Below are 24,751 nucleotides of genomic sequence, written 5' to 3'. Positions count from 1 at the left end.
GCTCGCACATTTGCTGGAATGTGTGCGTTAAGTGCCTTCTATTAAACCATCCCAGCGCTAACATTTAACAGGACTACTCACAGTGCATTAAGCTCAACGCCTCACCCATTTCACATTAATTTTACACATGGCTTGCAAAAGAGCAGAGAGCGCATTTCTTGCTGGGCCGGAGGTTGGCTTTTTACCTTCTGAGTTTAGTCACAGGAAATTAGGTCTTGGGGGCTTATGACGAGGGCGCTGTCATTTGAATAGTCTTCCTGTAATTACCATTCAGAACATCATTCTCTGGAGGGGGTTGTATGGCAGGTCTCCAGCTGCCCTTTCCATAAAAAGATTTCCATACCCGTAGAAATGCAACTGGGTCTTCTGATATCCCCTCTGTTTCATCATAAGACTCAAGCATCGCTCTGTTGCCTTTAGAAACATAGGAAGAAACCACAGGAAGCAGCCCAAGCAGACCTCAGTATTGTCTACCCTGACTTGCAGTGGCCCTCCAGGGGTTCAGGCTTGGCTCTCTCCCAGATCTACCTGGCGATGCTGGGGATTGGATCTGACCTTGAGCTATGGCTCTTCCAGGTTTGATCCCCATATGGGACTGCTGCATATTCCTGCATTGCAGGGGGTTACATGGCCCTTCCAACTCTACAGTTCTGTGATTCCCCTTTGCTCGTTTTACAGCTGTGACCTCTCCCCCTGCTTGTGACCTCTCCCTATGTCAGGCACGAGCAATCGCTCTTCCAACCTCTTGTGTGCACACCAACAGATTTCTGTTTGATTATTTATGCCTAGATAAGAAATCACCCTTGCTTGTGAGGTCAACCTTCTCATCCCGTTTCACAGCCAACATATTGCTGCCGATCTCATGTCAGAGGTGCAGCTGAGAACTAACTGGGTTATTCCTCAATCATTTTTGGTTGAGCGACAAGCTCTTGTCGGTTCCTTTAGCAAGCTAATGTTTGCTCCCAGCCCCAGCAGCACAATGATTAAAACTATGCAATCGGCAGGATTAGATTTGCAAAATTAAATATTGCAAGGTGAGCGGCACAAGTTTTTTTTTAAAAAACCCCCAATAATAGCCTGTGTGCTAGTACTGCTGTATGACTAAATTATGTGTACTTTCCCTCGGAGTCTAGTTTGATCCCCCCCATGTACCTATTCCTCTCTTGCAGTACGCATAGTGATTGAAGAAATGGGCTATGTAAAGACTCGGGACGACGATGAGACTGCAAATCTCATCTGGAGTGATTGCGCCGTGCAGCAGGAAAAGATTGCTGAGCTCCGAAACTACCAGGTACAAAGAAGAAATAACTAGATAGCCTTGGGCACTTTGATCAGGACAGTAGAAGAAATAATAACATTTCTGTATTGCTCAAACTTTGGGGGGGGGGGAGAGAAATCTGTATATTTGATTGTGCATTCATGATTATGTACTCACTACCTTCTACTGACATAATGGGAAGCAAGAGATGACTTTCTTGTTTGTAGAGGTCTGCTGGATTTCATTGGGGGGGGGGGTGATGTGCAACTGATTCTGCATTTGGTGGTTGCACATTTCTCTCCACACACACACACACAGATACCTTTTTGCTAATGTTGCACCACCTGAAGCTGATGGACAGCTTCAGTCTTTCTTGTTCCCAAACCAAAAGCTGGTAACATGAGAAAAGCACTCTCAGGCTTCTGTGCATCAGTTAAATACAGTAAGCAAGTGAAAGTGTTGGCATGCTGATTATATGTCTTCATTCAAATAGGCCCTCGCCCAATTTGCATGCCCATAAGTCAGTCACTACTTCTCTGTAGATGAGTTTACCCAGATATGCCCACCTGAAGAGCAGCCCACTGATTCACCCTTTCCTCTGTGTTTATCAACATGCCTTTGCTCTTCTGTTTTTGCTTCAGTTTTCCTAAAAGGAAATCTGATTGCCCAGAACTTAGTTAATGGAGTCCACAAAGAGGTCCCAGTCACTAGTGTGCTTGGATGTAAGTCTGGGAGATCAGGGGTAATGACCATGGTTCTCCCCAGAAGTTGAGGACTCCAGTTCCCATCCTCCCTGGCCGTTGCCCCTGGAGCTGATGAGAATTGTTTCCCACACCTTGTGGCCCATGTTGGCTACCCCAAGTCTAGATCCTGGCACGGCCGTGAACCCAACATGGTGCCCCTTTGCTTCTCATGCTGCTTCATTTCAAGGGAAAATGTTGATAATCCTCCACGTGCGATTGCTGTAAGATTAAATGGGGTAGGAACGATAAGGCCCCATACATTGCTATAAGTAGGAGGGGGGTCACATCACTGCACAGTTCAAAAGTTCGTGTGAGGGCAGTTGTGGAGCCGTGAAGGCTAACTGCATCTCCACTACACGCCTAATTTTATTCCTCCTTTTGACACAGCAGTGGAACGTGGGGATATGGCTCTTGCATGCAGCAGAAGATAGGAGCAGCTCATGCAGCCCCATAGCTCTCTTATATGGTCTTTCAGTGCTTGGCGGGGTGGGGTGGGGTGGGGTGGGGTGGGGTGGAGAGTGAGTGCCTGAAACCCAGTACAGTGGTACCTTGGTTCTCAAACGCCTTGGTACTCAAATAACTTGGAACCCAAACACTGCAAACCCGGAAGTAAGTGTTCCAGTTTGCGAACTTTTTCCGGATGCCAAAAGTGCTCCGTTTTGAGTGTTACGCTTCCAATTTGAGTGCCACACTTCTGTTTTGAGTGTTACGTTGAGGTCTTTCTGTTTTTGCTATTTATTTTGCGTTTTTGTTTTTGCAGCTTTTTTGTTTTGTTTTTGTGAGTGTGTGGAACCCAGTTCAGCTACTGATTGGTTGATTGTGTGACTGCAGTACATTGTTTATTCCTTTCATTTTATGGATCAATGGTCTCATTAGTAAAATTCATGTTAAAGGGCTGTTTTAGGGGTTATTTTTAAAAGTCTGGAACAGATTGATCGTTTTTGCATTACTTTCTATGGGAAAGCATGCCTTGGTTTTGGAACGCTTTGGTTTTGGAACAGACTTCTGGAACAGATTAAGTTTGAGAACCAAGGTACCACTGTAATAATTAAACAGGTCCATGCTGTCTAATAGATTTCCAGCATCTACTTAGCATAATTAATAGCGGTCTCTTGTAGGTACTGACTTCGTTACAAGTCTAAAATAAATTCTAGTAAGTTCAATTGCTGACCCTTCCCTAACGTATGTCTTTCCCTCTTTTCTCCCACCAGAGAATCAACCACTTTCCAGGAATGGGCGAGATCTGTAGGAAGGATTTCTTAGCAAGAAACATGACCAAGTAATTTCCTTTTTAATTTTTGTGTGTAAAGGAACGCAGGTTAATAAACTCTTTTTTTTTTTTTGGTAACGTAGCATTGTTTTCTGACATCTAGGGACCTTGTGGGTCAGTTTTAGCCCCCGTGTTTTATCAAGACCCTGTTGTGAGTAACAGATGGCTGTGTAGTGACAATAGTTATGTGGAACGCCCTGATTCAGAATCATCAGTTCTCTAGAATATCATTTGAATGGGAGATACAGAAAGGGAGGACTGTTCCTTCCATGCCCTACTGTGAAGAAATTGGGCCTTCTTATGGTCTCTTTTTTTGATGGACTTTCCGTATGTTGTTATTAGTGTGGCCCGATCCTCTGGCTTGACTGGTTAGGGAACTGCTCTGCACACTGTTATTAGAGTGGTAAAAAGCTTCCAATGGCTGATTAGCCCAAAAATGGAAAACGAGTGAGGTCCCAACAGAAGAAGAGTGGCAACTGCAGCTGACGGAATATGCTCAGCTTGCAGACTTAACATACAGAATAAGAGAACAAGAAGAACATACATTTAGAGAAGATTGGAAAATGTTTATTGAATACATGGGGGAAATTGTGTACACTTGAAAACGTTGGCAGCATTAAGATAAATTCAACACTGTAAATAGGTTTTGATGGATGTAATAATGGAATACTGAATGGTTTAGTTTATGTAAAACATGCAGGGATTTATGATATGCAAAATGAACCATGGAAGAGAAGAAGGGATTATATATATATATATATATTCCAATAGCTTTACCTCCAAAGAAGTAGGGAAATCTTTCCAAGCAGCAGACAAGAAATAAAAAGATGGGTTTTGTACGTAACCATTTCCCCAGGTATGTCTTAGTGCATGTGTTCCTCAGCTAGGGCAAAATGCCTGTTTGGTTCTTGGACCAATGTCTGGAGCTTTGAGCGGCCCTGGTCCCTGCTGTTGTTGGGATATTGCCAAAAGGCAATTTTCTGCACAGAGTCCTTTGTGTGGTCTTGATGAGAGCTCCCTGCATAAAGTGAAGGTTATGAGATCAGGTCCCTTATTGATATCAGGTTCTTTCTTTCTGTGTGTGTTTGTCTGTGTTTGTGTCTGTGTGTGAAGAATTAGGATTTTCAACAAAGATATAGACCAATGCAACACCTGCTATCTAGCTCCTTAATGCAGGGATGGTCACCTAAATTGTTTTGTGTGAACTGTGTGTATTGGTTAGATTCCCAAGAATCTGAGCTTTTCAAATTAAAGACCATGTAGTTTAATGCAGATCTGCAGAAAGAAAGAAAATTCTTGGGGGGAGAGAGGAAAACAGGCTAGGGGTGTGGAATTATGGCTCCATCCAGTAACACAGATCATTTCTGGTTCTGGAGCCCAACTCAGAGAAAAAGTACTATTGGGGAAAAGAATTGTGAGGAAGGGATATGGCATAGGTTGCTTGCAGGTGGTTAGCATTCCTCAACTGCGTGTTCCTTTTTCTCTTAAAATTGGACCACTCACCCTCATTTCTATGAGGGTGGGACAGACCTGCGTTTAAAACATGGGTCTGCCACCATGGCATTTAGCTTAGCCCTAGAACAAATAAAAAAAGACTTGGGCAGATTGAACAATTTTGAATCATGGGCTTTCAATTGCTCAACAGAGTTTACCCCCCTTTCCTTGCCTTGTGCCCCTCAAAATAGGGTCAGGCGGGTTGGGCGATCCCCCCCAGAACAGCATGCAGCGAGAGGCGGGGGATTGTTATGTCTGGCAGGCTGAAATGCTCATGCAGATCCGACGTTTGTGCGACATTGAATCATACCCATTAATTATAGCATAGCTGGGAGTTCATTTTAAGAAAGCATGCTGTAGAAGTGGCAAAACAAATCTCCTCGCTTTTGTTCTAAAGTGGATGTCTAGAGGCAACTGTGTGAATGAAAAAAAAAAGGGAACAGTGACAGGCATGACAATGTATCTGAGGACACCAGCTGAGAAAATTGGATTCGGCAACAAGCCCCGTTGCCCCATATTTTCATCTCTTATCTTCTCATCCCCGCCTTGGCTTCAAAAAGTTAATACATTCTGATGTGCAATTCAGAGCTATTATAAAATAAGTAAGTAGATGTGCTTAGACTGTTGTCGTCTGCTGCAGTCGGCGTTTGGGTTTAAGGTACCTGCTTCCATTTTGCCTTTTGCAGGGAGGGAGAGAGACACAGAGAGAGAAAGAATGAATGCCTTCTATTGCTATATAGGGCAGTGTTTCCCAACCTTGGGCCTCCAGCTATTTTTGGACTACAACTCCCATCATCCCTAGCTAGCAAGACCAGTGGTCAGGGATGATGGGAATTGTAGTTCAAAAACAGCTGGAGGCCCAAGGTTGGGAAACACTGATATAGGGTATCCTGTCTAATCTACAAGGCCTTAGAGCAGCTCTCGATAAAGAGTCACTTGCTTTTTCATATCTCTCTTATATTAGAAAGGGCTGCCAAGACTCACAAGGCCAGTAATATGGAAGTGCAAGAAGAGAGGACCAGAAGCAGCACCAGAATGAATATAGGAAGTGGCCTTATACTGAGACAAACTATTGGTACATCTGGTCCAATATCAACTACCCTGGAAGTAGCTTTCCGAAGGATACAGTAGGGATCTTTCCTAACCCTAGATGCTTTAGTTGAGATTCCTGCATTGCAGGGGGTTGGACTAATTCAGTGGTGGCCAAACTCAGCCCTTTCTGGGACTACATTTCCCATCATCCCTGACCACTGGTCCTGTTAGCTAGGGATGATGGGAGTCGTAGTCCCAAAACAGCTGGAGGGTCAAGTTTAGCCACCACTGGACTAGACAAATCATCAGGGTTTCTATGATTCTATGAATTCTTTGATGTTCTTCGTTCAAAGCATGTGGTCTACCACTGAGCCCTGGCCCGGTAGGAAATCTGGGCCTAAATATAACATAGCCCCCTTCTGAGCACATCTTTATATTTTACACATGTGAAGCGGCCACCCTCTTGGTTCAAATGGGAATAAGAACAGGATCACATCTTTCCATTTTAGGTGCTCGTAGTATGCTCACCTTGATTTTGAAAGGTGTAAGTCCTCTTTTGATGAGTCTTGTTGTTCTGTGCAGAGAGGTATCCTGAGTTTAAACTTGGTCCAGAATAGGAGAGGGAAATGTTCACATTTGCAAGTTAATTTCTTGGCAAGAAAGAAAGGTGGAACAGAGGAAAGTTCTCTGGCATGAGCTCCATTAGCTTTCATTCAAAAGGGACTTACATAAGTGGCCTGAGGCCCAGGCAAAGGTTGAAAGCGTCAGTATTTCAGCTCACTGGTGGAAGGAGTTGTTCCTAGGAAAAAGAAAGCTCCCATATGTGGGTTTCTTTCTTTCTGTGGATTATTGTCACTTTTGCTGCTAATGAGATTTCCCCATCTTTTGTCTTGTGGATTAGTAAGTGGGAAAGAGGATCAGCTGTGTGCCTCAGCATCCCTGAGCTCTGAATTACTGAAACAACCACCAAGTGTATGTGAGTCCAATCTGTTAGATAGCATACTTTGGAGAATACAATACGGAGCCATTGGCCCCGTTCCTACAACCATGTTTATCACCTGATGACCAGCACGCACAAAAGACACCACAAATCACTCTCAATCACAGAGAGGGTTCATATCGCCTCATGTGGAATGCCTTTCAATGGATGGACACCTCGGATTGAGTGAGATGAATTGGCATTTCGTTTGAATGAAAGAATAAGCCCTGTTGTCACTTTTGTAGAAGTACAAACATCAAAAAACCTAGCTGAGCTGCTAAACGAGACATTAATACAATTTTGTGTGTGGTACCTCGGTTGTAATCTGAGTCACTGCAGTGCCAGTATTTGGATCTATAATGATCCTGAGCACAGCAATAAAAAAAAACTACATTGGCAATTGTGTTTTGTTGCGCTGTTAGCGAGTAGTTTTTGTGACAGGCTTTCTATTGTACTGAGGCCTTGATGTTCTTGGCTGCAGTCCTGGTTTTGCAGATGTGCTTTTCAGTTTTTTCAACTTTCGTAACTAGGCAAGAAATCTAAAGCACAGACCTCTTCTTTCCAATGGCAGTCCTGCGTAATCTCCTTGCGGAATTAATACATTGCATCCAAAGCTCTTAGGCTTTTGTTTGCTGTCTACATGCCGCATGGGGTGGCATAGTGCACATGTTACTTCTAATGTTTCCCTGCACAAACAACTCTTTAAATACCTCAAACTTTAGGCATATCAAGGTTCCCCTTTACGTCAGAACTATCAGTGAATGGAATGAGTGATAATTCCCATGAATGTGTTCCTGCCTTAGCCCCCTGTAAATGAAGGAATAAACTGCAAATAGTGTAAATGGTACAAATGTATTTCTATCCCTTAAGGGTTTCCCTGTGAGTTGTTGGAGGAAGTTTCAGACTGCACAATACATAATTGAACTCAGGAAAAGAGAGAAATCCATGCATCCAAATATTAAATAGCAAATCCCCTTTTGACTTTTCTGTAATCCAGCTGTTGTTAAGTTAATAATGTTCTCTGTTACGTCGGCAAACCTTTGTGGTGATACTACACGTTACAGGTTTTTTTTGTGTCGTTTTGGTACGTACCCTGTTCATATTGATGACCTTGAGTGGGATACAATGTTGTGTAAGCGATCCTCCTCTCATACAATGGGACTTCCTCTTCCTCCTCTCTCCCCTTTTTGAGGGCGCTGTGGGGAGGAGAGGTAAGTCAAGGCTATTGTGCAAGCAGAAGTCCATTTCCCTCTCACGCAGACTGTGTTAAATACAACCCATTTGCTCCAGTGGAACAGTTGGAGGCCCAGTCTGTTAGCATCTGAAACATAGCAGGCTTAAGCCACAAAATATGAAAACTCTTCTTTCTTTCTTTCTTTCTTTCTTTCTTTCTTTCTTCTTCTTCTTCTTCTACTACTACTACTACTACTACTATTTAAAAGTTTTACAGACATACAGATCTGATAATTTCCCAACAAACACATATGTTTTGACTTTCTTCCACTCCTTTTGCAGCTTCTTATGGTTTTAATTTTTTAACACTGCATTTCCTACATTGTTCTGTTTATTACCTACTCACCGATTTATCTTTAGCATTACATTTAACCAGTGCTTTTTTTTTCTGGGGGGGACACAGGGGTACGCATACCCCTAAACATTTTGAGAATCTAAGTTTGGCCCTAAACATTTGTTTAATAGAAAAAAAGCACTGCATTTAACTGCTCGTTTTACGTTAATCCTGCTAACGAACTTGCATGTTTACAAAAACTTGTCAAATGTTCCACAGATTCTCCCCCCCCCCCAATTCTTTAATAAAAATTTCTTTCTTTCTTGGTTCGGTTTTGGCAATTCTTCTTCTTCTTCTCCCCAGAATGATCAAATCTCAGCCTCAGGAGTACAGCTTTATTCCTCGGACGTGGATCTTCCCAGCAGAGTACACACAATTCCAGAATTATGTAAAAGAACTCAAGAGAAAACGTAGACAGAAAACATTCATCGTCAAACCAGCTAACGGTGCAATGGGGCATGGGTATGTGCGGGGTTTAAAGAAGCTTCTTTAAGTCAGCCTCCTCCAACCTGATGCCTGCCGGATGTTGCTGGACTACAACTCCCATCGTCCATGATCATTGGATGCCTTGGCTGGGGCTGATGGGAGGTGGAGGCTGGGGCTCATGGGAAGGCTGCTTACAGGTTCTTCAATCTTGTGTTTCACCTGTTGTTACTATTACTGTGAATTGCGCTGAATATAGATTATATTGTTCTTTGTAAATATGACCCATGAATTTAGAAATAACAACAATGATGTGAATCGGATTTTTCTTACAGTAGTAAAAATGGTGACACGCACTTGTTTTCATTTGCTTTTTTCTTTGCTTTTTCTTTCTCTCTTTTCAAATATGACAAATACGCAGCTCAGGTCAATTCTTTATCTTACAAGAGTACCCAACATAGTTAAAGTTGTTTGCCCAGGCTTAGCGGCAATAAATGATTTTTAGTCATTTTTTAGTATGAAATGTTGTAATAGGGTGAAATAATTAATGCTCGTTTCCAGCATGGTTTCTTTTAAATAAAGCTTCAACCATTTTCCAGGGCAGGATTTTTTTAAAGGTAAATATGTGGGAGGCCAGGGACATGGGTGGTGCTGTGGGTTAAACCACAGAGCCTAGGACTTGCTGATCAGAAGGTTGGCGGTTTGAATCCCTGTGATGGGGTGAGCTCCCATTGCTCGGTCCCAGCTCCTGCCAACCTAGCAGATCAAAAGCACGTCAAAGTGCAAGTAGATAAATAGGTACCGCTCCGGCGGGAAGGTAAACGGCGTTTCCGTGCGCTGCTCTGGTTCGCCAGAAGCGGCTTAGTCATGCTGGCCCCATGACCCGGAAGCTGTACACCGGCTTCCTCGGCCAATAAAGCGAGATGAGCGCTGCAACCCCAGAGTCGGCCAGGACTGGACCTAATGGTTAGGGGTCCCTTTACCTTTTTATGTGAGAGGCCATAGAAACGTAATTGATGGCACTCATAACAAGCAGCTGGATAGACTGTCTGGAGAACCTTATGACTTAAAAAGCTAATTTAATTCCTTAACTTGTTGATTTTACTGCAGTCAATGAGCACAATCTCCAGTGGTGACAATGAAGCCACACACGAAGGGATCACCATAGCACCCTTGGTCCTAAATGTGTTGGAGATCATTTTGCATTGCTTTAGTGTAAAACCAGGCTTCAAAAGCAAGGGGACTTATTTGAGCTCTTGGGAACACCAGAACATGCGGCTGACAATTCAAAGTGTTAGTGCTAACCTTTAAATCCCTAAATGGCTTTGGCCCTGTATACCTGAAGGAGTGTCTCTCACTGAGAGAAGTGAGGTTACAGGGAACCAGGTCGAGGGCCTTCTCGGTAATGGCACCCACCCTGTTGAACTCCCTCCCATCAGATGTCAAGGAGATAAAGAACTATCTGACTTTTAGAAGACACCTGAAGGCAGCCCTGTATAGGGAAGTTTTGTGTTTGTCGTATTGTGTTTTAATTTGTTGGAAGCAGCCCAGAGTGGCTGGGGTAACCCAGTCAGATGGGCAGCATATAAATAAGTTGTTGTTGTTAGTTGTGTATGGCCTTAGACACCCTTTGCTAGCTTAGTGCCCTCTAGACCAGTGTTTCCCAACCTTGTGCCTCCAGCTGTTTTTGAACTACAACTCCCATCATCCCTGACTAGCAAGACCAGTGGCAAGGGATGATGGGAATTGTAGTCCAAAAACAGCTGGAGGCACAAGGTTGGGAAACACTGCTCTAGACATTACCGGACTACAACATCTGGAGAGCACCAAGTTGATGTCTCGTTAAAGCAAGTTAAAACCACAGTTTCTGAACTGATGGCCTCAAATGATCTGTCAGAGCTGTAATTGTGTTTCTGAGGGTTTACTTAACTTTCTGTGTTTAAAACTTATCTTTGTGCCTTTTAACCAGGATCTCCCTCACAAGAAATGCAGAGAAGCTGCATTCTCAGGAACACCTCATAGTCCAGGAATATCTTGACAAGCCCTTTCTTATTGAAGGCTACAAATTTGATCTCAGAGTGTACATTCTGGTGACTTCCTGTGATCCCTTAAAAATATTTTTATATCATGACGGGCTAGTGAGGATGGGCACAGAGCTGTATCATCCCCCCAACGATTCAAATCTGGTAAGTGGTTGTTAGGATCAAACAAAACACTTCTGAGTGCAGCACAAAATAGTTTAGGTGCCAGAAGAGGAAAAGGGAATGAAATTTTGAGCAAAAGAAACAGTGCACAATTTAGTTAGGCGAATTCTAGTCCTTGTTCACCTGGGCCACCTTGTGTTGGAGCCTGTGATGCACATCTGTTCACGTCTCCCTTCAGGATCACACGTTTAACATTTTGTTGTGTGTGGAAACAAGGCTATGCCTGCAGACTCCACCCCCTAACCATCCCTGCTTGCCCCCCAACTATGTACTGGGAAGGTCTGAAATGGGAGGTGGGGAACTTTCTCTGAATGTGTAATCTCTCCTGTGACTTGGAACCATGCAAGTAGAACAGATTCCCCCCTTCAAGCCTTTTTCCAGTCCGTGGACAACACGAGTGTGTCGTGACCTTCAGCTCTAACTTTTCACCCTCGTGGCTGTAAATTCAGAGAGAGAATATCAAACTGGAAGAGACACTTGTCCTTGGAAGAAGTTCCAGATGTTCCCACTGCCCCAGAAACTCCAGCACGAGAGAATCCTATGTTGTTGACATCTCTCTGCCCTTGGGATAGTTGCAACGATACAGAAAATACAAATTGTGCCTTGAGAAAGGACCGTTAAGCTACATACTTGCATCTTGCAGTGGAAAGGCCTTGCCTCGTTTTCTTGTTGCTATCCCAATAGATTAATGTCAGATTAATGTCCGTGAAGTGTCTTTGTACCTGTAGCTCTGTAGCGACCCTTTCCTATCTTCCCTTCCTTTCAGAGCCAGCAGTTTATGCACCTGACCAACTACTCTGTGAATAAGCATAATGAGCGTTTTGAGCGGGACGAAACAGAAGATAAAGGCAGTAAGCGCTCTATAAAGTGGTTTACTGAGTTTCTGCAAACAAATCACCTTGACGTTTCCAAATTCTGGAATGATATTTCAGTAAGAGAAAACTAATAATGCAATAGCTGTTTTCAATGTTTATGTTGGCCTATTATGAGTGCTCCTCACTTCTTGACTTGGACTGGGACGCAATCTGGTTTTTGACTCATTGCAGGTTCTTCTTTGGATGCACATTTTTATATAGCTAAATTATTTGGCAGAGTGCAAACCCGATGATGTTTCATACAAAGCCTTCTTTCAAGGCTTGAGGCTGGGAAATTGACACAAGAATCAGATTGTTTCAGCCGAGTGACAAATGCATTAAACAAAATTCAGTTTGTTTATGTTCCCTTGTGATTTAGAGTGAAACCAGCTGTTGATTAGATTCCTTAATTCTGCACAGTCAGTCTTGTCTCTTGTATTTGAATGTGTGTTGCTTAATGCCTTTTGGTGATCTAAAGCGAAACAAAACAAAATAACACCTAGATAAATAACGATGCTGCTTCCCCCATCTCTCTCTTCTCTGCACAATCCCCCAGGAACTAGTGGTGAAGACACTCATAGTAGCAGAGCCCCATGTCCTTCATGCTTACCGTATGTGTAGGCCAGGACAGTCTCCAGGAAGTGACAGTGTTTGCTTTGAAGTTCTGGGGTTTGATATCCTGCTGGACAGAAAACTCAAGCCATGGCTCCTAGAGGTAAGCTGCTTTAAAATAGTAACAATAACAAGACAAGAGCATTAAAGGGCTTGATACTTAAAGCCCATTTGGAGGTCTTTAAAAGAGGACTAGATATGGAGGAGAAGACTATCATCAGCCACTACTCATGATGGCTATGTTCTACCTCCGCTGTAGAACACCAGGTCTTGCTTTGGTTGGCCACAGTGAGATCGTTGTGCTGGACTAGATGGACCATTGGTCTGGAGACGCAGTGAGGTTGAGGGAACGTTCTTTCATATGTGGTGGACCTGTAAAATGGTAAAGAGTATTGGGAAATAATCCATAATGAATTGGGGAAAAATGTTTAAAAGTATACATTTCCAAAAAAACCCAGTCCTTTTTGTTGGGTGATAATTCAGATGGAAATTCCCGGGTGTCAAAAAAGGTTATTTATGTATGCCACTACTGTGGCCCGTGTTTCGTTAGCCCAAAAATGGAAAACCGAGCGAGGTCCCAACTAAAGAAGAATGGCAACTTCAGCTGATGGAATATGCACTGCTTGCGGACTTAACATATAGAATAAGAGAACTAAGAGAACATATGTTTAGAGAAGATTGGAAAACGCTTATTGAATATATGGGGGGAAATTGTGTACACTTGAAAACGTTGGCAGCATTAAGATCAATTCAGCAGTGTAAATAAGATTTGGTGGAATGCTGAATGGTTTAGTTCATGTAAAATATGCAGGGATTTATGATATGCAAAATGAACCATGGAAAGAGAAGAAGGGAAGTCATTGATATTTTAACAGAAAAATGTAATAAAAATTACCAGAAATAAAATAAAATAGATGGGCTGTTGGTCTGCTCCATTAGAGACCAGACATTCTTAACAGTTTGTAAGTGTTACGAAAAGGATGCAATGCGAAATCTCTGAACCATGTGTGAAAACAGCCAGGTCATTGAGCAAAGCTAACCCATATCATAATGGATGGATTTTGGCAGCCCTGCATTTCATTTGCTGGGAGCAGAGAGCAGGAGAAGAGTGCAGAGGGCTGTTCCTCCAGGCTCTTCATCATTCTCATCTGTTTGGATGCTGGACTTGGTGGATCTTCTTACGTTCTCAAAAGGCTGGCCGTTTCTCAAAGCCAGCATATACCCAGTAGAGCTTCCTGGAAGAGAGCTTTTTCACAGTGCATAAAAGAGCTCAAAAGAGGTGGTGATTTAAAATATGAATGGGTTTTATCAATGCTCGGGAACTCCCTTTTCACAAAACATCCCCCACTTTCAGAGGGAGCAAGTGTAGACAAGTCAAATATTTGCTCCCTCTTTGTCCTGGCCTTGTGTCTTGTTTTAAAGATGGAAGTGCTTGCACCATCTAGTGGAAGAAACATGGAAGATTATCCTGCAAGCAGAGCAATAGTGTCTCATCTGGAACATTCATTTTATTAGCTCGTTTATTTCTATTAACTAATTTTATTAACCACTGGCTTGGGAAGCAGTTTTCACACATTAGTCACCATCCGTGTCTATCCTGTAGTTTCTTGTGAAATACTGTGTTTTGATGCATTTACCCCAAAACCACCTTTGATCCAAAATGAGAAAACCTAGTTTAAAGCTGGTAATATACACAGAGCCTAATACATCAATAGCTGCATTTCTTCAAATACACAGTCCTTTTGTTTCCATGTTGAATGCATCTCAACATGCCTCTTCAGACTCCCCGTTGTTTCTGAACTGAACTTTGGTTCAAGCGTTGATTTATTTTTATTTTTGTATTTTTTTATCGGCTGCAATGTTTTATGCGAACACTGTGTAGTACATAAGAGTGGGACAGAAATGTCCTACATGAAAGCGAGATGAGCGCCACAACCCCATAGTTGCCTTTGACTGGGCTTAACCGTCCAGGGGTCCTTTACCTTTTTTTTTCTTACTGGTTTCCACACAAAAAACCCAAAAAACTGAAGGCGTCCCTTTTGACTTCAATGTTCCAAACAGTTTGAATGACACAGTTCAGATCTATCCAAACCTACCCAGATAATCTTCTGGTGCCCTTGTGTCCCTAGGCGGACAGATACAAGAGACAGGGCCCTCTTCGCAGTGATGCCAAGACAGTGAACTTCCCAAGTCGTACAGGAAGGCATTATTCATGGGCTAAGAACCCTCAATAATCAAGAAATCTGGCTCCTCAGTGTTTGCACTCATGGGAATGATTCAAAGTGTGTTTTTGGTGAACACATGAAGAATCTCCATTCAGACCTTGGAGGTGAAGCTGGGGGGGGGGGGGGAATTGGGGATGTTGGGGCCTGCATGCATGCACCCCCCCCCAATTATTTCCAAATAGTTTGAAATAATGCTTGAGAGTGTGGGTGTTTGGCATTTGAAAACTGGGCCCCAGTGTTATGTCTGTGTGAGAGCATACCTCACGGTTATTTTGTGGATTAAGATATTCCTGGAGATGTTCTGTCCTCTATAATTTTTTCAGATTAACCGAGCCCCGAGCTTTGGTACTGACCAAAAAATAGACTATGATGTGAAAAAAGGTGTCCTGCTGAATGCATTAAAGCTGCTCAATATAAGGTAAAATTACATTTCCCCTGTTGTTCTTTTCGTTAGTTTTTTTTTGGGGGGGGAGGGGGGAGGGAATAGAGATACATTTACATCATGATGTACCAAAGTCATTGTAAATGCTTCATAGGAAACTTGTGGTTTATGTTAAATTCTTCTGAGACAAATTTAACATCGTTCCCTCATCAGAAGATATGTTAGTTAAATCTTTTGTTTGATGCGGGAGCTGTAGAAGGCCCAGGCAGCTTCTTCAGACAGCACTCTGATTTAAATTTGCTACCCACAGTAGGAAGATCTCATGTTGGGGCTAAGTAAAGTCATGCGAGGGAGTAAAGATGGATATATAGTGACCATAAAGATGGTAAAGGAAAAGCCTTGCTCTTTTCCTGTCATCAAAGGGAGCACACCCTTATCTCCCAAATTCTGCTTCCTTGGCACACAGTACTACAGACTTTTGATGAATTGCGTCCCCCCCTTCCCCCCTTTTTTTCTTTTTAGCTGTAGCAATATGAATTTGTCTTCATTCTTTTCTTTTGTTCATTTCAATTTGGTGCTCTTTGGCTGTTTATTGAGACCTCTAAACAACTTCATTTAACAGAAGCTTTCTGGTGCCGTTTGAAATCCAAATTCCTTCAGACGTGCACATTCTGTTGGGTTAGCTCAGTGCTATGGCAGTCTGAGAGGGAGTAATTAATAAGTGAGAGAAAACTGCAAACGATAGGAAAGTTTTTGCAGTTTTTCGTCCTACTTTTTAGAATGCTTTCAGCTGCAAATGTTTTATGGGCGCCTCCTTCCATGTGATGCGTTTCCTTCGCTGTCCTCATTGGTGTGGATTATTTATTTGGTTATATATATATATATGTGTGTGTGTGTGTGTGTGAGAGAGAGAGAGAGAGAGAGAGAGAGAGAGAGAGAGAATGATTGGCAGCTAGAATCGGAGCGGAAATGTAGTTAGCTTTATTTTCCTTCTGTCATGAATCGATTCCTTGTGTGGTTATTATTTTTAAAGTTGTTGTAATAAAGATGCAATAAAATACCACAACTTGATAAAACACCACCGCGAAATAGAAAAAGGCAGACACATTCCCGTTCTAAGATCCTTTCTGCTGACTCCAGCTTTTATATCCCCCAAACGAAGCTTTCCAGTCCCATGCCTTTAAATTCTCCTCTTCCAGTCAAGCTCCTTTCCCTGTACCTGGCCCTGAATACTTTCCTCTGTCTTTTCCTGAACTGCTGCTCACAGAGGAGATGGGCTGAAGGGGCAGCTTCTATTCCTGCCGCTGCTACTGGCTACTTGCCTGTTCGTTCCCAAGGGCAGGTAGATAAACGCCATTGTCCCCCCCCCCCCCTGCCCTGCATTCTCCTGGCCTGCAGCTGATCCTCAGTGTCCTTCCCACTTTCTTGGATGGCGGCCTGCCTTTTCTGGCTGTCCCAGCAATCCGTTGGCAGTGGAAAGAGCTGTGCTTCAGGAAAGCAAGGCTGGTCTCCTGCTGATGTATTTCTAGTATGTATCTGAGCTCTTGGGAACACAGAACATGTGGCCGACAATGCAAAGTGTTGGTGCTGACCTTTAAAGCCCTAAACAGCCTGACCCTGTATACTTGAAGGAGCGTCTCCCCCCCCCCACTGTTTGGCTCGGACAGGGAGGTCCAGCACTGAGAGCCTTCTGGCGGTTCCCTCTCTGTGAGAAGTGAAGTTATAGGGAACCAGACAGAGGGCCTTCTCGGTAGTGGCACCCACCCTGTGGAACGTCCTTCTATCAGATATTAAGGAGATAAATAACTGTGCACCTTTTAGAAGACTTCTGAAGGCAGCCCAATATAGGGAAGGTTTTAATGTTTGATGTTTTATTATGCTTTTATATTTCTTTGAAAGCTGCCCAGAGTGGCTGGGGCAACCCAGCCAGATGGGTGGGGTACAAATTGAAATGCAGGTGGGTTCCCACAAGACAAGACATAGTGATAACAGCAAGGACCTTTATTGAACTACATAACTGAAAAACAGAGACATAGCAACTGCTTATATACATTTCTGAAGGCCTGGGCCACTCCCACTCCCAACGTGATTGGAAGTCTAAACTTCTAAGCTGCGAATCATCACTTGGAGTTTAAGGGCCAATGGCAGAGGCCCAAATCTTGAAATGTTCTGTGATTGGATATCATGTATCAAATCAGAACACAGGAGCTCAGAATCCTTAGTCCAGACTCAAGGTCAGGCAAACACAGACCACTGAATACATAACACAAATAATGGAATTATTATTATTACTATTATTATTATTTATTAGAGTGTGCAGGCAAGCAGCGAAGAGCGGCTGCTATTGAAAGGGAAGGCAGGCAGCTTCTGCTCACACTGCCAGTCAGTTCCTTGGTACAGCTGCCAGTGCCTTGCTCTTCATTTCTCAGGCAATGGGAGTTGAGAAAAGGAACTTTCCCTGCTCTGAGGGAGCTCATGGAGGGCACCTTTCTCAGAGGCCTCTGAAACCTTGAACCATCCCTGATGGTAATGGTGACTGTGGATGTTGGGTGGGGGGAGGGGAAGGCACTTCCCTTGCCTCCCAGCAGGTGAGTTGCCACTGCAAACTCACCGACAGGCCCCTATGCCATGAATTTTTTTGCCCAGTGGCTCCTATGCACCAATGTTTTAAAGGCCTAGGAGAAGGTGAGACCAGATAGCACCCCTCTTTGATGGAAGAAGTGAGGTGAGTGGGGCTGAGAGACTTCAGAGAAGTGTGACTGGCCCAAGGTCACCCAGCAGCTGCATGTGGAGGAGCGGGGATGCGAACCCAGTTCACCAGATTACAAGTCTACTGCTCTTAACCACTACACCACACTGGATACATTGCTTCTCTTTCATCGCTGTGCTTTTCTGTTTCAGGACAAGTGATAAAAGAAAAAACCTAGCCAAGCAGAAAGCAGAAGCTCAGAAGAGGCTTTACGGCCAAGGCTCCATGAAAAGGCTGTCGCCGGTGTCTTCCGACTGGGAGAAACAGCGCCGTTCCCTAGAAAGGAGGAGAGAGGAACTGGTAGATTGCTTTTCTCAAATAAACAAATAAGCAAGCCTCTGTTTTCTGTCCTTCCTCAAGGAACATGTTTGATTGTTTCTTAAATGTTCTTGATTTTCAGAAGGAGAGACTGGCACAAGTGCGCAAGCAGATCTCTAAAGAAGAGCACGAAAACAGGCACATGGGGAATTACAGGTAGCTATGTCATCTGGGCTTCCTATCAGGAATAAATCTTGGGTATTGTTGCTTTGTAGCAGGTGAGCGTGGTGTCTCAATCCCATTTGTGCAAAGGTGCTTTTCTGTCAGTGGCTGAAAGGGATGGCATGGATATGACTAGGAAGTGCTGCCAGTTACTGAGTTTAAAAATATTTACCACCAGCAGCAAGATTTACATCTGGTGCAGAGGGCAGGTGTAACGCTGTTTCGCCACAAACTGTGATTTGGCAGAATCGGGAGGTGACCTTGGAGACAGACATTCCTTGTCCTTCCTTTGTCCAGAGTGAATTTCTTTCTCTCCCCACCTGCCCTGGTTTTAAATCTTGGTCAAGATGAGATGTTATCGACCGTAATGATTGAGAGTGCGTATATTCTTCTAAAGCCATGATCAAAAGTAATAAGAAGCATGGGGGAATTTGCTGCGGGTTAGAGAGGAGGGCGAGGAAGGAACCATGCTGGTTCCAGATTTGCAAACTATTGAATTCAGGAAGCTTGCACCCCCAGCCTTAGAGATGAAAAAGTTATTGTTTTAATGAATTGTTAGTTTATAATACTCAGCAAATAATGTCAGTCAGGTTTGCTTTTGTTTTGGCATTTACATTATGATTCTTTTAAATTGTCTTTTCGTAAACTTTGTTAGGAACTTGATAGGTGGACAGAAAAATACTTGCAATAACTAACTAACTAACTAACTAACTAACTAACTAATTAACACAAACCTAAGACTCCGGATTACCCCTCTAATTAACTGTGAAATATAAAATTATTTATTTCCAGACACTGCAGTGAAAATATCCATTGGGTGCTCAGGTGATTTCCATCCCTGAATATATTTCTTTTCTTTTCTTTTCTTTTCTTTTCTTTTCTTTTCTTTTCTTTTCTTTTCTTTTCTTTTCTTTTCTTTTCTTTTCTTTTCTTTTGCAAACTCAGAACAATAGGGTTGAATTATGAAAGCAAAATATTACTGTGTTTTTTTAATGAGACAGATAATGTTATGCTTTGCTATTAATTGATAGTGCATCTGATGAAGTAAGGTGTGTTTTAATGGAGCTTATTCTCAGTCATGTTTAGGATTGAATCTATAAATCACAGAAGAGGCAGCAGCCTTTCCCAGTCCAGTTTCAAACTGTATTCCAGAGACCCCAACGTTGCCTGGAAAGCTTATCAGGAACTTTTTACAGTCAGAAGATTGGTATTGGTGGACAACCATCTTTGAAAGGCAGCTTTCCAGTCATCGGAACATAGGAAATTGACTTGCGCCAAGACAGAATATTTATCCATCTAGCCCATTATTTTTTTACTCCAACTGGCCTGCTGTTCTCAAGGGTTTCTCCCAAAGAATCTTTTTTATCATCTAAGGGTTTCATCCAAATAATCTTCTTTATCATCTTACCTGGATCTTTTAAGTAAAGTTGGCAGGGATTGAACCTGTAGCCTTCTGTTTGCAAAGCATGGGCTCTGCCCCCAAGCTGAAACTTGCCCCGTGGTCAGTCTTGCCTTGAAAAGCACAGCCACAGGGAGGTGTTGAGCATCCTTGGGTGCTCTCTCTGCTCATTTAGGGCAATGAAATGTCCAGTAGACTTGGGCACTTCAACGGTGGGTCCACAGGATTCCAGTAGTCCTTTGTACATTTATTTATATGGGGCCATTGCTCTTGCAAGAGTTTTGTGAACAACAACAAGCCCCTGCCCCCAAATTAAGAGAGCCCCCAAAGTCTGGATGAGTTCTGCTCCTCTGACCTCCCCAGCTGTCTATGGCAGTCTTGGGCCGTTGGATGGTGTAGCGCAGGTGCTAGACAAGGCAAGAGGGGTGGCTGGCACTCCCAGCCTTATAGAAAGCAAGAGATGGCTCAGGACGGATTATTGTTTTTCAAGGATAGCAATGGGATTTCCCACTCCTTTTTGCAGCACTCCCTGCCCCTTAAACTCAGCCTTGACACTTCTGAATTATGAATGCAATATTTTGTTAATGTTTCATGCCTCGCGCATACCTGACGTTGACAGTTCAGTGAGTATTCAACGTTTCAAACCTTCCTCTCTATCCATAGAAGATCTAGCACTGTCCCATTTTTTTCTTTGCTTTTTATAGTTCGCAACATCTACCCACACCCCTGTTAAACCACAGTAATGGTTTACTGTAATTGGACTATAATTAGTGCCCCGTCCCCACCAGTGTATGCTTCACGTTGCTGGTGAACACTGAACAAATCGTACCTCCGGAGGTTTTGCACATAAGCCTCTGGGATCAAACTAATATGCACATCTCCGTGGTATGAATGGAAGCTCACTTCCCCACTCTAACATGACTCCTGTTCATTTCAGTGCAGTGTGTGGTGACCTTGTTGGATTGTGGCTACACTTCATAATTTCCCCTCTCCTCCTTCTGTTTAAACCGTAGGCGTATTTACCCTCCTGACGATAAGCTGCTACTTGAAAAATATGAAGGCTTGTTAGCCACTGCCTTTCAGACGTTCCTTGCCGGTAGAGCAGCTTCACTTCAGCGAGAGATGAACAACCCCCTCAAAAGAATGAAGGTGACCACTGATTCACCCAATTTGCATTTGTGTTCCAGGGATGGGTAATGTTACTGGACTTCAACTCCCATCGGTTTCAGGCAGAATGGCCAATAGGGATGGCAAGAGTTGTCATGTGACAAACAGTGGTGCGGCAATAAAACCGCTGGTACATTTGCAAAGCTAAGCAGGGTCTGCTATGGTTTCAAATTGGATGGGGGACTGTGTGTTGAGATTTCTGCATTGCAGTGGGTTGGACCAGGTGACCCAACTCTGCAATTCTATGATTCTACGAATACCTGAATGGCCAGAGGTTCTTCACCCTTCTTTTGTTTCATGATGTTGTGTGGTGCCAAGTCTTCCCATAAGCACGGTGGAGTTTTTCAGTAGGGTTCCCTCCAGCACACAATTCCTCCAGCTTATGGCAATGAACTGACAGCGTTCAAGGCCGGTGTGTGAGAGGAAGTGTCTCTGAGATAGTTTCCATTCATCCAGATGTTCCAACACATCTGCCAAAACTAGACATTCCATTGGCTAAGCATTATCTCCAATAATGTGCCTTCTCTGTGAGTGTCTGTCCATTTTCAAATGGCTCCTAGAAGAGAGAGGTTGTGTAATGATGTGTCTTTGAAAGCTTCAGGGAGACGTTTTGGGAGATGGAAGAAACATTTCCCGACATCCTGGTCTTCAAACTTGGCAGCGGTCCTTTGAAGCAACCGCAAATCTGCAGTTTTACCCTCATCCCATGTAGAACTTTTTGATAGCATTCAGATGAAAAGCTGTGCTGGAATCCCTGTGCCATCATCCCTGCTCCTAGTGTACATCCACTGGCATAATTTTCTGCTTACCACCTTGAAAGGCATGTGTGCGAGAAGATTCTTTGGGCATCAATTGGGCATCTGTGTTAGCTGTACCAACCTAATTAGGCTCCAGCAAGCCTACAGTAATATATAATGCCTTCTTTTTGGAATCTAGCCTCTGCTTGATGAGAAGCAAGATGCCATGTTCATAATTTTGGGTGCATTCTGGCTTTTTATATTAATCCAGAGATTTAACCCCCACCCACCCCCCTCTTTTTTTAGGAAGAAGACATATTGGATCTTCTGGAACAATGTGAACTGGACGATGAGAAGCTAATGGGCAAATCTGTCCGGCCACGTGGCCCAAAGGTATGTCACTGCATTCTAAACACCTCTGAAGTTTGGGACTGGTAAAATCAGGATATCACTGCCATGCGGCAGGCAAGAAGGTTAATGCCACAGACTGAGAGGAGGTTGCCCTGCCCTTGGGGAACAATTTCAATAAGGCTCTAATACTTCCCTTTCCCTTTTGCTAAAACAAAAGACACCCCAAAACTACATGGATTGCAAGCGGAACTTTTTTCCGTCTTCCCTTCCTCCCTATTTTGATTTTTGCACTGAACTGGCCGTTTATGTCCTCTAGATGGCACATTTTCACTTTCTTACAGGAGGTACTTTTATGCTAAGCCAGCTGTATCTGTTTATATACTCCCTTGCATTGCATCTCTTTTAGAAACTGCATGTTAACGTGATGTCAAATAACGCACATGCACATTATATATAGCAGACACACAAACTCCCAGGCTGACAGTGCTGTGGCTCGTTTTCCCCCAGTGCATTCTCTTCCTCTCTGTTTCGCCTCCGAGTCCTATATAGTTCTGTTAATTCAGTAGGTGGTGGCAGCTACTAGTAATAACTAGGACATTTTAGGGTAGGTTTTGTCTCAGTAGTAAAGCTGGGGCTCTTAGTCACCCTTTAATTTTGCCTCCCCCAGTGACCCCTTTTGGGGCACCCGGTTAAGGACCGAGGCTTAAGGATTCTCTGAAGGACAGCTGGGTACATCTCACCACCCTCAGCTGAACGTGCAGCACAGCTCTGCAAAGATAAATTGCTCGTTTTTATCTCGAGTGACCTACTTTTCACTTAGAAATCATCCGAAAACAGGCAAATAAAAACCCAACAGCTCAGCTGGTAAAGAGATTAACCGCCATGGCTGTGAAGGCCAGTGGGGCAGTCTTCTTGCAACAAATGATACGTTTCCAGAGGATTGTTTGTGCTGATGTTCTGTTTTGCATCTGCTTTAGGGAGGGAGGGAGGACAATTATCCGACCTTGTCAATTGTTCCTATGGCTGTTTTGTGTCTCTCTCTCTCTCTCTCATATTTTGAAAGATAAATGACCCTGACTGGATATAGCGTCCCGTGTGCATATGGGATTACAGTGAGGCTTACCGGACCAAGTCTTGTTTTCATTGCTTAGGGTTTTATCCCCCAGTGCTGGCTGGCTGGTTTGTTTTATTTTATTTCCAAACCTGCTTTATAAAACCTTGCGTTGCACCTACATTGGAAACATTATATGAATGAGTGTGGCTTAAAGAACTAAGCATGTGAAACCCCTTTTCCTAAAAGAGGTCTAGTGGAAATGTATTACCTTTCTCTCACCAGTATTACACTGACAGGCAGTTTTGGGGGACTTGCAGCCCTCTTGGTATTGTTTGGGTCTATTTATTGAATCTTTCAATTGTTACCAAACTTTAAAATCAAATCGGTGTGTGTGTAAAAGTGTGTGTGTATATGAGAACAATACAGAGATTCAGTTCCCACATATAGAGATTATTTACTTTTCCATGCTACAATCCCATTGGGGCTGGCCCTATTGTTAGGCAGAGAAAGGTGGTGGTCTCAGGCAGCTGAATTTGTGTGTCATTATTTGTTACCAAAGTATTTGTACTGGCAGGGAAGCCACACTTGTGAGATTTTCTGCCTCAGGTGCCAAAATTATGCACCTTTGCTTGGGTGGGGGAGGTGGCACCATTTGCTTCTCCAGTGCAGGAAGCAAAATGTATTGGGCCTAACCTTGCAGTGTCACAGAGGCTCCCAACCCCCCAGAATGAAGTAGGTTACAGTGAAGGGGGCAGGAGAGAAATGTTAATACATTTTTTCCCCTTCCCCCTCTCCAACTTTCTCTCCAGCCCTTGTATTCCATGCCAGAGAGTGCGCAGTTCTTGAAGAAGACCAAGAACAACAGCAGCGGCAGTAGCTGTGAAAGCAGCAGTGATCTATCTGAATGGGAGGAGGAACCCGAAAAAGAATATGAAAATGCAAAGAAAGAGAGGAATGTCTCATTTGATGTTGAAGACAGGAAATTAATAGAACGATCCAGTAAGTTAGATAAATACAAAGCTAATGAAGTTTTGCAGAAAGCATGCATTATTATTATTATTATTATTATTTTTCAAAATGTGTGCACATGGTGGCTGTATCTGAAAAAGCCACTGGGGACCATTTATGGGTCTGAGATACTGAGAATGTGAGGTCTTCTGAACTACCCCCTTACTCAACTATCCCTTCTGTGTCCCTGCCTCTTTCCACGTGTATAACACAAAAATGCATCCTGAATCATTTTAGCGCTTCTCAAAATATCTATGGAGTACAGCCCCATTATAATTTGAGAGTCTCACAGTTTCAGCTCTGCCTGCTTTCAGTGTCACGAAAAGTCACGTCTTTCTCTTTCCTGCCTGTATGTGTCTTTTCGTTAGAAAACCTATTTTGCTTTTTTTCCATTTCTAAGGAAACGCTTGGGGTGACTCATATCAGTAAAAACCAATCTAACAGTCAATGATGAAACAGCCAAAAGGCAGCAGGGGAAAAAAAAGAAAGAATGCAACAGAACGATAAAGAGACAGTAAACAAAGAAATTCAAGCTCTAGTCACACCAAAAGCTTTCTCAAGTAACAATGTTTTGAGTCTATAGTGGCACACTGGTAAATAGAGGGCCAAGTGAACCTCCTAGGGTAGGAAGTTTCCATGTTGTGGGGGCCTCAGCAGAAAAGGCTCTGTTGGACAACCCTGCCAACTGTATCTCACAAGCCAGTGGGATGCAGAGAAGGACCTCACCAATATATTATCACTATATTGCTGGGGATTGATTGGG

The 24,751-nt window shown here is 43.3% G+C and overlaps 1 protein-coding gene across 4 annotated transcripts in view; it reads left to right on the top strand.

Moving 5' to 3' along the window:
• Positions 1-24,751, top strand: part of TTLL7 (tubulin tyrosine ligase like 7) — a 71,757-nt gene that overhangs the window by 23,021 nt on the left and 23,985 nt on the right. For all 4 annotated transcript variants that reach the window (XM_081866840.1, XM_081866838.1, XM_081866839.1 and 1 more), the window contains 12 exons: positions 1,170-1,291; positions 3,213-3,280; positions 8,647-8,805; positions 10,736-10,952; positions 11,737-11,901; positions 12,381-12,539; positions 14,985-15,079; positions 17,945-18,092; positions 18,193-18,266; positions 20,685-20,820; positions 21,882-21,968; positions 23,790-23,979. In XM_081866840.1, coding sequence (XP_081722966.1) covers positions 1,170-1,291; positions 3,213-3,280; positions 8,647-8,805; positions 10,736-10,952; positions 11,737-11,901; positions 12,381-12,539; positions 14,985-15,079; positions 17,945-18,092; positions 18,193-18,266; positions 20,685-20,820; positions 21,882-21,968; positions 23,790-23,979 — 1,620 coding nt within the window. The remainder of the gene's footprint in view (positions 1-1,169; positions 1,292-3,212; positions 3,281-8,646; positions 8,806-10,735; positions 10,953-11,736; positions 11,902-12,380; positions 12,540-14,984; positions 15,080-17,944; positions 18,093-18,192; positions 18,267-20,684; positions 20,821-21,881; positions 21,969-23,789; positions 23,980-24,751) is intronic.

Source organism: Podarcis erhardii (genome assembly GCF_964252035.2).
Source record: "Podarcis erhardii genome assembly, chromosome: 6".
Lineage (NCBI taxonomy): Eukaryota > Metazoa > Chordata > Lepidosauria > Squamata > Lacertidae > Podarcis > Podarcis erhardii.
The sequence above is the reverse complement of the archived record's forward strand: the minus strand, read 5'-3'. Positions and strand labels throughout refer to the sequence as shown.